At 41.2% G+C, this 12,227-nt stretch overlaps 1 protein-coding gene across 1 annotated transcript in view; it reads right to left on the bottom strand.

The window, feature by feature from the left end:
• LOC115661161 (dynein heavy chain 10, axonemal-like) overlaps positions 1-12,227 on the bottom strand; it is an 85,308-nt gene that overhangs the window by 11,107 nt on the left and 61,974 nt on the right. The window contains exons 54-62 of the mRNA XM_030583410.1: positions 11,878-12,099; positions 9,014-9,161; positions 7,683-7,962; positions 6,532-6,761; positions 5,148-5,421; positions 4,551-4,655; positions 3,745-3,899; positions 2,599-2,753; positions 85-268 (exon numbers count right to left, since the gene is read on the bottom strand). Coding sequence (XP_030439270.1) covers positions 85-268; positions 2,599-2,753; positions 3,745-3,899; positions 4,551-4,655; positions 5,148-5,421; positions 6,532-6,761; positions 7,683-7,962; positions 9,014-9,161; positions 11,878-12,099 — 1,753 coding nt within the window. The remainder of the gene's footprint in view (positions 1-84; positions 269-2,598; positions 2,754-3,744; positions 3,900-4,550; positions 4,656-5,147; positions 5,422-6,531; positions 6,762-7,682; positions 7,963-9,013; positions 9,162-11,877; positions 12,100-12,227) is intronic.

Below are 12,227 nucleotides of genomic sequence, written 5' to 3'. Positions count from 1 at the left end.
AGATCTGCAGCAGTCACAAAATAATATACTGAAGGCAGCACACATGCCATCTCACTGACCTGTGCTTTGTCACAACAAAGTTACCTTTTCTTGGCCTTGTCCCATGGCGAGGAACTTGAGGCGATTCCCTCCAAAGCCTGTCCGATCAGCCAGTTTCATGAGGTCACTGGCAGGGTCAGAGCCAGGACTCAGGATAAAAACAATGGGCGAGTTAGGTGTGCTCTGCTCGAAGATCGCTTCAAAGCTGATCACAGGAGGCTGAACATATCTGGGGGAGAAGTACAATAAATTGGTACACTAATTTACACAAAACATTTAAAATGCCATCTATTAGGAGAGTTAATCTGGAAATGGGACAAAGGGCTAGTCATCTCCGTTTCCTGTTTAGGCAAATTATGCAACAATTCACACAAATGGAAATTAGTGATAATCTGACTTTTCTGTAGTCCCTTCAATTCAAAGGATCTCAAAGTTCAGTACAAATTTAGGGCCTGAACCAGCAAACCCATCAGCCAATGCAGTGTTTGCCTCACATGCAGTCTCAATGAAGACAAAGGGACTATATGTAGGAGTGAGGTTGTGGGATTGACCCTTTAACTGAACCACTGTATCTATGGATCACATCACACACTACTGAAGTATGGCCACCTGTGGAATTTGACAGTTACTTAACAACACATAGAAACAGTATAAAGAACAGGAGTACTTGTGGCACCTTGGAGACTAACAAATTTATTTCAGCATGAGCTTTCATGAGCTACAGCTCACTTCTTCAGATGCATAGAATGGAACACACAGACAGGAGATATTTATACATACAGAGAACGTGAAAAGGTGGAAGTATGCATACCAACAGGAAGAGTCTAATCAATTGAGATGAACTATCATCTCAATTGATTAGACTCTTCCTGTTGGTATGCATACTTCCACCTTTTTATGTATGTATAAATATCTCCTGTTTGCATGTTCCATTCTATGCATCCGAAGAAGTGAGCTGTAGCTCACGAAAGCTCATGCTGAAATAAATGTGTTAGTCTCTAAGGTGCCACAAGTCCTCCTGTTCTTTTTGCGGATACAGACTAACACGGCTGCTACTGAAACCTGTCATCATAGAAACAGTATGTATCTTAGGACAAGATGGTAAGTGGAATACTGTGTTCAGCTGAAACCATGGGGGGGATTTACAGAGAAAGAACATCACCACTGAAGCTGGCAATTGGCTCAGACACAGGGCTAACACTGGACCTAATGAAAAGTGTGGCATGATCCTTAATGATCAAAGTGATACAATGTCAGTGCTGTATACTGTATCCAAGTCGTGTAAACATTGCAATCAGAGCTGGTCAGAAAATGGAATTTCCAATCTGTTTTCATTCTGAAACAAAACGTCAGAATTTCTTGCAGAATAAAATATTTTTAAATGTTTAATATGGGGCCAATGAAATGTTTCATTTTGATAATGTCAAAACAATATAATATACATTAAATATAATCTTACAATAAAATTATTATAAACATGAAATTAATCAAAATGATAAATTTGAAGCAAAATATGTTTACCTTTATCAAAACAAAATTTTTCAACATCCTCAAAATAAGCCAAGAAATTCAAAACAATTTGTTTCAACTCCCCACCTCCTCCAAATTTTGTGAAAATTGACACATTCCTGTCAGAGATTCTGATAAAGCTACATTTTGTGACGGAAAACTGTTCCATCAAATTTTTTTCGAGCAGGTCTAATTATAACTGATCTCAGCTCATTTGATGTATAACTGATCTCAGCCCATTTTATGTATACTTTTAATAGCACTTTTCTAGTTAAATCTACAGATTTCTTGTTAAATCTACTCATCTCACGTATATTGTGCACTGTATATATGGGAAGTACAGTTGTTCAAAATAATGATACTTGTCAGTTTAGGGGTATGGTGTGTTGGTAGGAGGACGAGCGAATGGCAAAGATTTGCATAATGGAAGGGACAGTTAATTTCAGAAAAAGTGAAATGAGCAAAGCACTAACATCTTCAGGTAGAGTAGCTAGGGGTTATCACACTGCCCCTAAAACAGCTGCAGCTTCAAAAATGTTTATGTCCTCGAAGTTATAAATACCAGCTAAAATAGGACACTTGCAATTCTTGAAAAATAAAATCCATCCAGTCTGTTACAGACCCTTTAACTATGCAGTGAGGCTAAATGAAAGGAGAAATGTACATGGCTATGCACTAGAATTAGCCCAGGAAGGCTCTGGATAAAAGCAGGGGATCCTCAGTTTCTCCTGTGAGCAAATCTGCCCCACATGTATGTACCTCAGTAAGGAAATACTGGACAGGAGACCTTCCGTATACTTTTCCCCCCACTTTAAACTGATTTTTCAATTAATTACCACCTGCTTTTTGTTTACTTTTCAAAGATCGCATGTCAAAAAAAGCTTGTTAGAATCTAACACAATTCATTTTGCATTCACATGTAGGTTTCTGTCCATGAAATATCAATTTGCGGTAGATGCTTAGCAATTGATTCAGGGTACCTCTGACTTTCTTTGGTTCTTTTAAAATCTGTAAAGATTCTGGATAAAAAAAAGTACGACAGCAACTTACTTCTCATCCATTGTCAGAGTAACATAGTCAGTCACTGCGCGATATACACGGTCTACTCGGAAACACCGCAAAAGCAGCAGCTTCTGAAAATGTGTGAGACTGTTTTGGTATTGCATGGGAAATGGTGATTGTTCCAGGGCATCCAGATCATACCACTGAGAAAGGAAATACAGTAGAGAACATGAGTTGATGAGCTGGACAAATCAACCAAGTTTATTAGGAAAGACAAAGTCAATCTGATAACAAGACTGTAACAAGAGAAACAGCCATGGGGAAACAGAGAAGAATCGGAGAAAAATCAGAAACTAGAAAAAAATGTTAAATAAATGCCCAAAATCAACTTTTTCAGTATAAAACATGTCTGTCCAATGCCATCTTGATACCTTCATTTTATGGTAATTGTCATAAGCTACAAATAAATGAGGTCACAAGCTCAAGACAGTAATAGATGGTCTAGAGAAGGTGAATCGGAGGTTCCCATTTACTCTCCCGCATAATGCAAGAACAAACGGACATTCAGTGAAACTGAAAGGCAGCAAATTTAAAGCTGATAAAAGGAAATACTTTTTTATACAACACGTAAACTATTCTGTGGAACTCACTCCCAAAGGTAGTAAAAGCTAACAATTAAATAGGATTTAAAAAATGATTAGAGGTGAAATTCTGACTCTGCTGAAGTCAATGGCAAAACTGTCATTGACTTCACTGGGGCCAGGATCTCATATTAGACATTTAACTAGAAAACAAGAACATCCACAGTTACATAAGATAAGATGTTTTATAACATTTAAAACCCTCATGCTTCAAGGCATAAGACAGTCACAAACTGCCCAGGGTCAGGAAGAAAGTTCCCCAGGCGTAGGGGTTATTCCAGATCTGTTCATTATCAGTTTCTTGAACTTTCCCCAGAAGTATCTAGTACTGGCCAGTGTTGGAGACAGAACAGCAGACTAAATGGCTGACTGGTCTGACTACTGCAATTTCCATGTTTCTATGTAGATCATGCAATTACCCCACAAACATCCAGTCAAGGAATTAAAAGGAAAAGCCAGTGACACCTCAAACGTTTTTAACAGGTTGACCCATGTTTGAATATTTAATTGGGCGGGGAGGAGGAATAGAAACTAGACTAAGAAAATCACTTACGTCTTTCCATATTTCAGGATTTTTTTCCACGTCATCTGGAAGAGACCCAAACTCCTCAGGAAATAACTCAGATAAGCGAATTATGTCCTCCCAGCCTTGATCCAAAAGCCAAGCACACGGCTTCTTTCGCATACTCTTCTCCAGGGAAATATTGCCTAGTCACGATTCAGAAAACTAAATAAATATTACTATCATAAAAGGTAGCACAATTACTTTAATCGGTCTGCTGGAGAAACAGTTACTACTTTGCAAGTATTTTTATGCCAAGTTTATATTTTTGCCACTATTTATGCATTTAACTGAAGATGGGCTCTTGGTGTAAAATCCTGACCCTTCTGGAGTCAATGGGAGCTTTGTCACTGACTTCACTGGGGTAAGAATTTCACTGTTGGCCTTTCTGCCATCAAACAAGCTGGAAACAAATGCAAAGGATCACATCTTCTACTGGTGTAAACCGGCCTAGGCCTGTTGACTGAAACTAAGCGATGCCAATTTACATCAGCTGAGGATCCACTGTTCCTGTTACAACAGTGCTATAACCCGTTAAGAGAAGTCAGTAAACTACTACTTTGTCTTTAGTTGACCAGATGCCAGGTATTTTTGTTGAACACCTATTTTAAAACACGCCTCGGGGCTCAGCCTCAGTATGCTCAGTTTTAGGACCCAAGTCCCAGTAAATGGGATTTAGGTGCTTATGGAAATTTTACTAAGCAGCTAACTTTGATAGTCAAATATTTGTAGTCAAAATCTCAGTTTTAATTCTAGAAGAGCATGTAACTACTAGAAGGTATTTTAAGTTAAGTTACCTTTTAAAAAGAAGTCCAGTTCTTCTTGTGGAACTCTACCATCAGCTTGTTCTATCTTGATAGTCATATTAAAGGAAAATAGTAACTTGTGTCTCTCAAACAAGCCTGCAATGAGAACACAATATTCTCATGAGTCTGCTTCTTAAGAATGTGAGCCTTGGACAAATTTCAGATCCAGCTCTTGACTCTGATCACCCCACAAAGTTCAAGGTGGTGAATTTTGGTTCAGCCCACTGTAGAGATTGAGATCTAGCTTCAGGTTCCAAACAGTCTCCCCTCCAAAGCTGAGAGAGGTTGAGCTCCATGCTTCTGGTTTGGAACCCCTGCTATTTGTAACTGATTGCTCATTAAAAGTAGAAGCACTTCTTAAATGTCAGGGGATAGAATACAGCACTTCTCTGCATCTCGGAACAACCTCAACATGAGGGAAGAAGGGGTAAAGAAGGCAGAAGCATTAGCAGTGAATAGTGAATTCAATATTTGTTGAAATATCTTTGACAGCACAAAATTACATTGCTTTGCACAGCTGACTGAAGGAATTCCCATTACAGTCATTAAAACATACACAATGCCATTTCATTGCTTCATCACACTAACCTGTGCAGCCATAGTTATAGATGTTGAATGTCAATGTATCCATGATATTTTTTAGCCTTTTTGGAAGAATTGAGTTGGGCATGGATTTCCGAAGTGAAAACCCAAACACATCTAAGAAGGAGGCCAAGGAGTATTGATACATAGTGTTGACAAGGGCCATTTCAGACAAAACAAAGAACAAAATAGCACCCCTCTTAGCAGCAGGTCGGTAGCCATCTCGCAGCTTGTCAATGTCCACTGCTGTCTTCTCAGCCAGCTTGAGTTTCTCTGATACCTAGCAAGTGAGAAATGTGGATCCCAGGCAATAATTTTATCTATATATAACTACTACACAGAACTACATGGTTAATGATATGCTGAGCTAAGCAATATTGAAACAGCGTTTTGAAATATTATGAACAACTCTTCCAGGATTTAAAAATATATCAATCAGAAAACAAGTATCAGCATTTATAAAAATCCTATGACCACTGGCAGGTGTGCCATCAAAAGCCAGTTGCTGCCACAGAATCAAGACCATTTCCTTGAAACAATTCCACATTAAATAGCTAAAAATTCAAGTAGCCTGTTTTAAGGAAAAAAATCATATTAGTAAAAATTCTTTTCCCTCTCCAAGAATGCTTTAGTTAGTTTATTAAGTTTCCAGAATATCTGTTTTGCAGTTGGAATATCTGTGTTATAGAGAGAGCACTGTATGTTTGTAAGAAATACTGGAAAAGATTTACAAATTTCAGTTAACCCTCAGTTTTAATAAAACCATGCAAAGATTATTTCGGAGTTGGAATAAGATGTTACCATAGATAGATAGATAGATAGATACATACATACTCACTTTATTTTTAACTAAAAGTCCCTATTATAAGGAAGTCTTCTCTGAAGGTAGACTTGCCATTTGGGTGATGGAATAAAATCCTCCCCATGGCACTGAAATATGTCATGATGTTACATCATGAATTCATGCTCCAGGTGAAGAACTTTTGACTCATCACCATCACATCAAGCAAAACATTGTAAAGTGATGGTGTTTTATAGGCTCATGATTGACTTTGAGACTTCTGCACATTAAGGTATTTCCTCAGGAAATACCATGCTGCCTGGCCCCGTACCTAAAGATAATGTACTTCGGAGTATGGATAAACATTCCTGGGTCAGGTGGGCAACGCTGAGCAAGCAAATTCTTAAAGAACTAAGATTTCTGTCTCTGGGCACAAGTGCTAGACCTGTTCATGTATGGAGTTCTCATAGACACCTGCTCACCATGTAACTCTCAGCTCCTTTTCAACTTACATCCTAACTTAAGGAATAAAGGAGGATGAAACAAATCCCAGAGGAAAGACAGGAATTCCTAGGTAGAACAACCGTGAGATAAGGCTCTAATAGGTACCTCAGTAGCTTTGGCTTTTGTCTCCTCCAGGGTGTGCAACAAGTCCACATTATCCAACATGTTTCCTGTGGAAGTGGCCAATTCCCGGAGGAGAGAGTCTTCCAAATCTTTCAGCAAGTTTTTGTTCTCGCTGGTTTCCTGGATGAGATGTTCTCTCTGCTCTTCTAGCTCTCTTCTTTCAAACCCCACAATAACACTGAGCAGCTGATCCTCCAGGCCTTTTAGTGTAACTATGGATGGAAAATGGAGAACCATGTCCTTAGCACAATCTTTCTTAAAGCACAAGGTTAGCTTTCATATAGTTCCTTCAGGCTATATGATCTTATATAACTCTATGCTGAAAAGACAGGTTTAGTTAACAGCATTGAGTGTTGTTCTTCTATATTGGTTCTTACCTGACACATCTAATAAGCAGCATGTAGTTTAGTTTCCTTTTAGATTAAGCGGGAAGTGGAAAAATTTAACATTAAATCATAGAATCGTTGGACTGGAAGGGACCTCAAGAGGTCCTCTAGTCCAGTCTGCTGCCTCAAGGCAGGACTCAGTATTATCAGAGGCTGAATATAAGGGGGAGTATAAACAATATAACATACACTGTAATATTGTACATAGTTAACAGGTACTGCAAATTTCACTGCCAGAGAGCCAGGACATTTATGTCCCCTCTTCTAATGTGATCAGAGGGCTAGCCACTATTTACAGGTCTTGTTCTCTGTTTTCTTACTCACTGAGGGCCACATTTTGACCCCCTTACTGCTACTGAGAAGCAGCTTGCCTCATGAGATGTCAGTGGGACTCGTGGAGAAAGGTATCAGACAACATGAGTAAGGATGTCAGAATCTGCCTTTCATTCAGCCCATACCTGGATTTGCGGAGGTACACAACCAGCACTTAATCCAGATGAAAAGCAGAGTAACTGCCTGGATTCATTGGTTTCAAGCTAATGAATCTATAGCTGGGCTCACTATCCCCTGGCTGAAAACGCTTGCACTTTACGGTTGAACTCATGCAAGCTCATGTGCTATGGTTTCTGGTACAAGAGAAAGGATCCCAGCTTTTTGGCGCAATCGCTCATCTAAGCCTAGTTTATGCCCGACATTTGCACTACTATGCAGTTAATACTCTGCTCCTAACAACATGCATTTGCTCACCTGTATAGTTGATAACCATGGCTTTCCCAAACACCGATGGTGAATATTTAGGGTTAGATAGCTTGGTGTTCAAGTACAATTTGAAGTTATTGTCATAGTCTACCTCCTTATCACCCAGCACGATAAATATTCGCCCCTGGGTAACTTTTATATTCTTTTCTAAGACATTGTCAATCACAGGATCTATGTATTCATCTACATCATGGAACAAGAAAGGACTCCCATACTTTATGGCCATTTCTAGTTGTTTAAGGAAATCAGGGTCATTAAAGGAAGCCATCTGAAAGAGAACAGAAAAATGGAAAGATTTGGAAACAGTTAATATTGAATTCACTGAATATTTCTATTTTACAATAATTGCCAGTATTCATTAAGCTTGCTGTTTGTCTATGCATCTCTGCCTTTCATCCTACAGATGATATAACCCAGACTGGGAAAGACCAAAGAAAGCACATTCTTGATTCTGATCCACTGAGAAAAACTGTCCACTTGGAAAACAATTCTTTCCTGCTGCAACTGCACCCCTAAACACAACGTGGCCTAAATTTTTGTCTATCCTGTTCCTGCAAGCACTGGGGCTTTATGTGAGATGCAAGTCATGCACCTTGCAGCATGAGTAATGAGGCAAGCCCAAAGTTCAAGCAAGTTTGCAGGTGCCACGCAGGAATAGCATCACATTGTTGGGTATCCACCAGAACTTAGGTACGGGTACAGATGGCTAGGCAATGGAGCAAGGAGGGAAAACAGTGGTTTTGAATGAGCTTGGAGGACTGGAACAGTGAGGGAATTGAGGCTCATGGGAGGGTCATGGTCCGGGGGGATTAAGACTAAATAGTTCTTAGATACAACAGCATTTCACCTCCCCAAACAGACACCTCTTCCAGATGAACTCCTGAATTTTTGACAACATGCTTTATCACTGGAGAAGAGGGGTCTTGGTGGCATCTACCTATGGTCTCCCAAGTTCACACAGCACTAAAAGAGACAGAAGCATGATGTAAGCTGTTGCTCCCCTGCTGAGGGAAGAAGGAAACTGGAGCCCAGCATTCTTTGTTCCCAAAATTGGAGGTCTCTGACATGGCAGCTTGGCTTCTGGTGTTTCAAATATCCTGCTTCAATCCTCCACAGGCTGGATGCAGGGCATGGTCACTATCCATTTGGATAATTGACTTTATTTTTAGATGCTTAATGGAACTGCACTTCCATCCTATTGAGGTTCAACCATCACGACTGTCAATTTCCACTAGTAACTGATGGCTTGGTCAAGTGGCAGATATTTATGCATCTTTCAAAACAATAAATATCAAAATAAAATGAAAATTTAGCTTCACCCTCAGATTATTTTTTTCTTCTTTTCTTCTGACCCAATTTAATGCCTGCTGCTGGGGGTCTATGCACAAAGGGAATCGGCTAGCACGTGTTGTCAGAATGCCATTCTGCACAGAGAGCTCATCTGGCGGCAAACCTTGGGAGCCCCACCTGGGGAGGAAAGAGAGTAAAGATTGCTGTGTGTTTTATTCTTTATGGTACAGCAGTGTGCTTCACTTATGGGTAAAACTGCCATTCTACTGAGTATTCTGTTACAACACTCCAGAACATACAGTGTATTAGCTTGTGAGATGAGGCATGCCTGCATGGCAAAAACAACCTCACAGCAGCGAGTCAGAGCCTGGGTCTACAGAACTGCACTACAGTGCTGAAAACAGCCATGCAGACGTTTGGGCTCAGGCTCTGAAGCCCAGGGACAGGAGTGGGTTTCAGAGCCCAAGCTCCAGCCCGAGCCCAAACATCTGCTCAGCTATTTTTAGTGTCACAGCATGAGCCTGAGTCTGTAGACACGGTCTCTGCGACTTGCTGCCACGGGCTCTCTTTTTGCCATATAGACAGAACAACAGACTCCCAAGGGAAACAATTAAAACATCATTGAGTTATCTATAACTAGCCTGGCTAAAGCACTAATTAATGTACCGTGGTGAATAATCCTGCACTAGCTGGAAAATGGTCTAAATGAAACAGGGTCTGGCCCAAATCCACTGAAGTCAATGACAGGTCTCCCACTGGGCTTTGCATCCCACTCATAGTGTGCATCTACTTTGTGAAACACATTTTTTTAATGGCATCATGTGGTACCAGCTATACTGAGTGCTATAGATGTGCAAAGTACAATGGTTTATTAGAATCCAGGTGCTCAGTTCCCAAGAAGAAAGCTGTTTTGTCTCACTGCCAGCCTTGGGATCTGAAAATTCTTCCTGGGATGTTTGTGCATCACAAATGTAAGCAGAGTCAGGATGAGCTCTACCCTGACATCTGGTGGTGAATTATGGGGAGTGTGGAAAAGAATTTTAGGTATTTGCATTGGCACACCCACCTCACCTAGCATAGCCCACGGCAGCCTGGGATGGTTATTTTGACGGCTCTGGGAGCCCCAAGTTCTTTGTTATTGGGGTAGGAAGAATAAGGTATTGTCACCCTGATTATGTGAATGAGGAACTATGAGACTGCTTTATGACAGAAATGACTCAACCTCAATTAAGTAGTACTTGCTAGACAAGGGACATGGGTTCCAAAATCCAGTGAACTGAGAGAGGTTGGGCACTGATGTGTGTATTTGATGGTAGGGGTCCCCTTTTGAGGGCCTAGAATACCAATTACACATCCTCCTTTCTCCATTGTTAAAGAGTAGAACTAATTTTGATTCCATTAGGAGTCCATCTAAAGGCTGCTGAGGTGAATTCATGTTGGGCCAATGGTGCACCAGCACTGGGGCTCCCCCACTACAAGCTGAAACTGCTAAGAGCTGAAATTACTGAGTGCTGTGTTAACTAGTGGGGGAGTCTGAAGACCTATTGCTAAGTGGCTGGCAGAGCAGAGCAGTTTGCAGCATGTTGGAGCAGCCCATGGAACAGTGAGCGGAGTGGAGCAGTTTGCGGGGACAGCTGGAGTGGCTTGCGGATTGGCTGGAGGAGCGGCACAGCTGGTGTAGTGGAGCTGGTTGTGGTGAAGGCTGCAGCAGAACTCCATGGAGAGGCGGAGCAGTTGGCCTTGGCCCATGTAAGGTGCCCCTTACCACCCTGTGTAGGCCCCCCCCCTTTCCACCCAGGCTGAGGGGGGTAAAACTCTGCAGATAAACTTTTGAATGCTGGGGTGGCACTGACCAGAGACTTTTGGGTTGTTGGACTTTGGGGTGATTGGACTTAAGACCCTAAGGGGGAAAGGACATTGCCAAACGTACTTGGAGGTGGGGTTCTGCTTATGGTTTGTGTTATAATCCTGTTTGTGGTGTTTCTCCAATGTGATGCCGCATTGTTTCCCTCCTTTATTAAAAGGATTTTGCTACACTCAGACTCCGTGCTTGCGAGAGGGGAAGTATTGCCTCGTAGAGGTGCCCGGGGGGTGGTATGTAAGTGTCCCACGTCAGTGGGTGGGGGCTTGAGCCGGTTATGCTTTGTGTTAGTGAAACGGAACCCCTGGATACTGAACCCAGCCCTTGTTGCTGCCAACTCAGAGGGGCAGAAGGGTTACACAAATAATAAAGATTATACTCTACAAAGTCAGTCATTGCTCACCCCGATAAAAGCCCACTGCACTGACATTCTGACCTCTCTTACACTTAGCTAGCTAATCTCTATCAGGTATTTCTAGAGCACCAATCACAGTATAGGACTTAGGGGCCTTCAACTGGTAGCTAAGGGGAACAGAGAGCAGGAACAGAGCTCCAGACTAGAACGTAGTTAAAAATTCTGTTGATCAGTGTGAACAGAATACAGTATATTTAGTATTGGAGAGGGGTCAAGATTAGCTAATAGCTGTATTGGTTATGCTTGGCTAACAGGAGTAAAAAGTAGTTCAAATTTAATTTTGTCATTGGAGTAAGCAGACAAGACTCCAAATACACGGGGAAGATCTCTTTGCAGGGCACTTTGTTGTTCTCGGATGAAAAGGACTATAAAATTATTATTCTCTATTGAGAAAGATGATCCTGTTTTCAAAGTCAATTTTCAGAGGTGATTGTATGCTGATGTCTTTTTTCTGATTTCCGTGATTCAGTGCACAGAGATAGGCCAAACCCAACCACTTCGAAACCCAACAAGCTCCAATCCTGGATCCAGATTCAGATCCAAACTGTGTGACTCCCACCCTTCTCTACACCAGTAGCAGCTTGGCTGCTTTTTTAAAGCTCAGTGATTTCACATACCTGCTAATCTCTACATCATCAGTCAGGAGGTTTTCCAGTCTAAAAGGCTGGCTGAGAGGAATCTCTCGTGATTGGATATCTTCTTGCCACTCATGGTAGATCATCTCATTACGGAAATCCCAATTGAACGCCCCTTCATAGCTCAGAAAAGCAGCGCAAAGTAGACAGTCGCCTAGCAGCTTCACTTTTCGCATTTTTAACTCCTCTAAGTCATTTGTCCATCTGATAGAAAAATGAATGAATTCTCGGTCAGTTTGAGATCCTTTCTGCAGCAGGGGTCAGAGAACTCCATTTTGTGTAGAACAGCTGCGCATTTCTAAACTGCGCATGTTTTAACTTCAGGTTGTGGA

The sequence above is a fragment of the Gopherus evgoodei genome, chromosome 13, assembly GCF_007399415.2.
Source record: "Gopherus evgoodei ecotype Sinaloan lineage chromosome 13, rGopEvg1_v1.p, whole genome shotgun sequence".
In the NCBI taxonomy this organism is placed as follows: domain Eukaryota; kingdom Metazoa; phylum Chordata; order Testudines; family Testudinidae; genus Gopherus; species Gopherus evgoodei.
The sequence above is the reverse complement of the archived record's forward strand: the minus strand, read 5'-3'. Positions and strand labels throughout refer to the sequence as shown.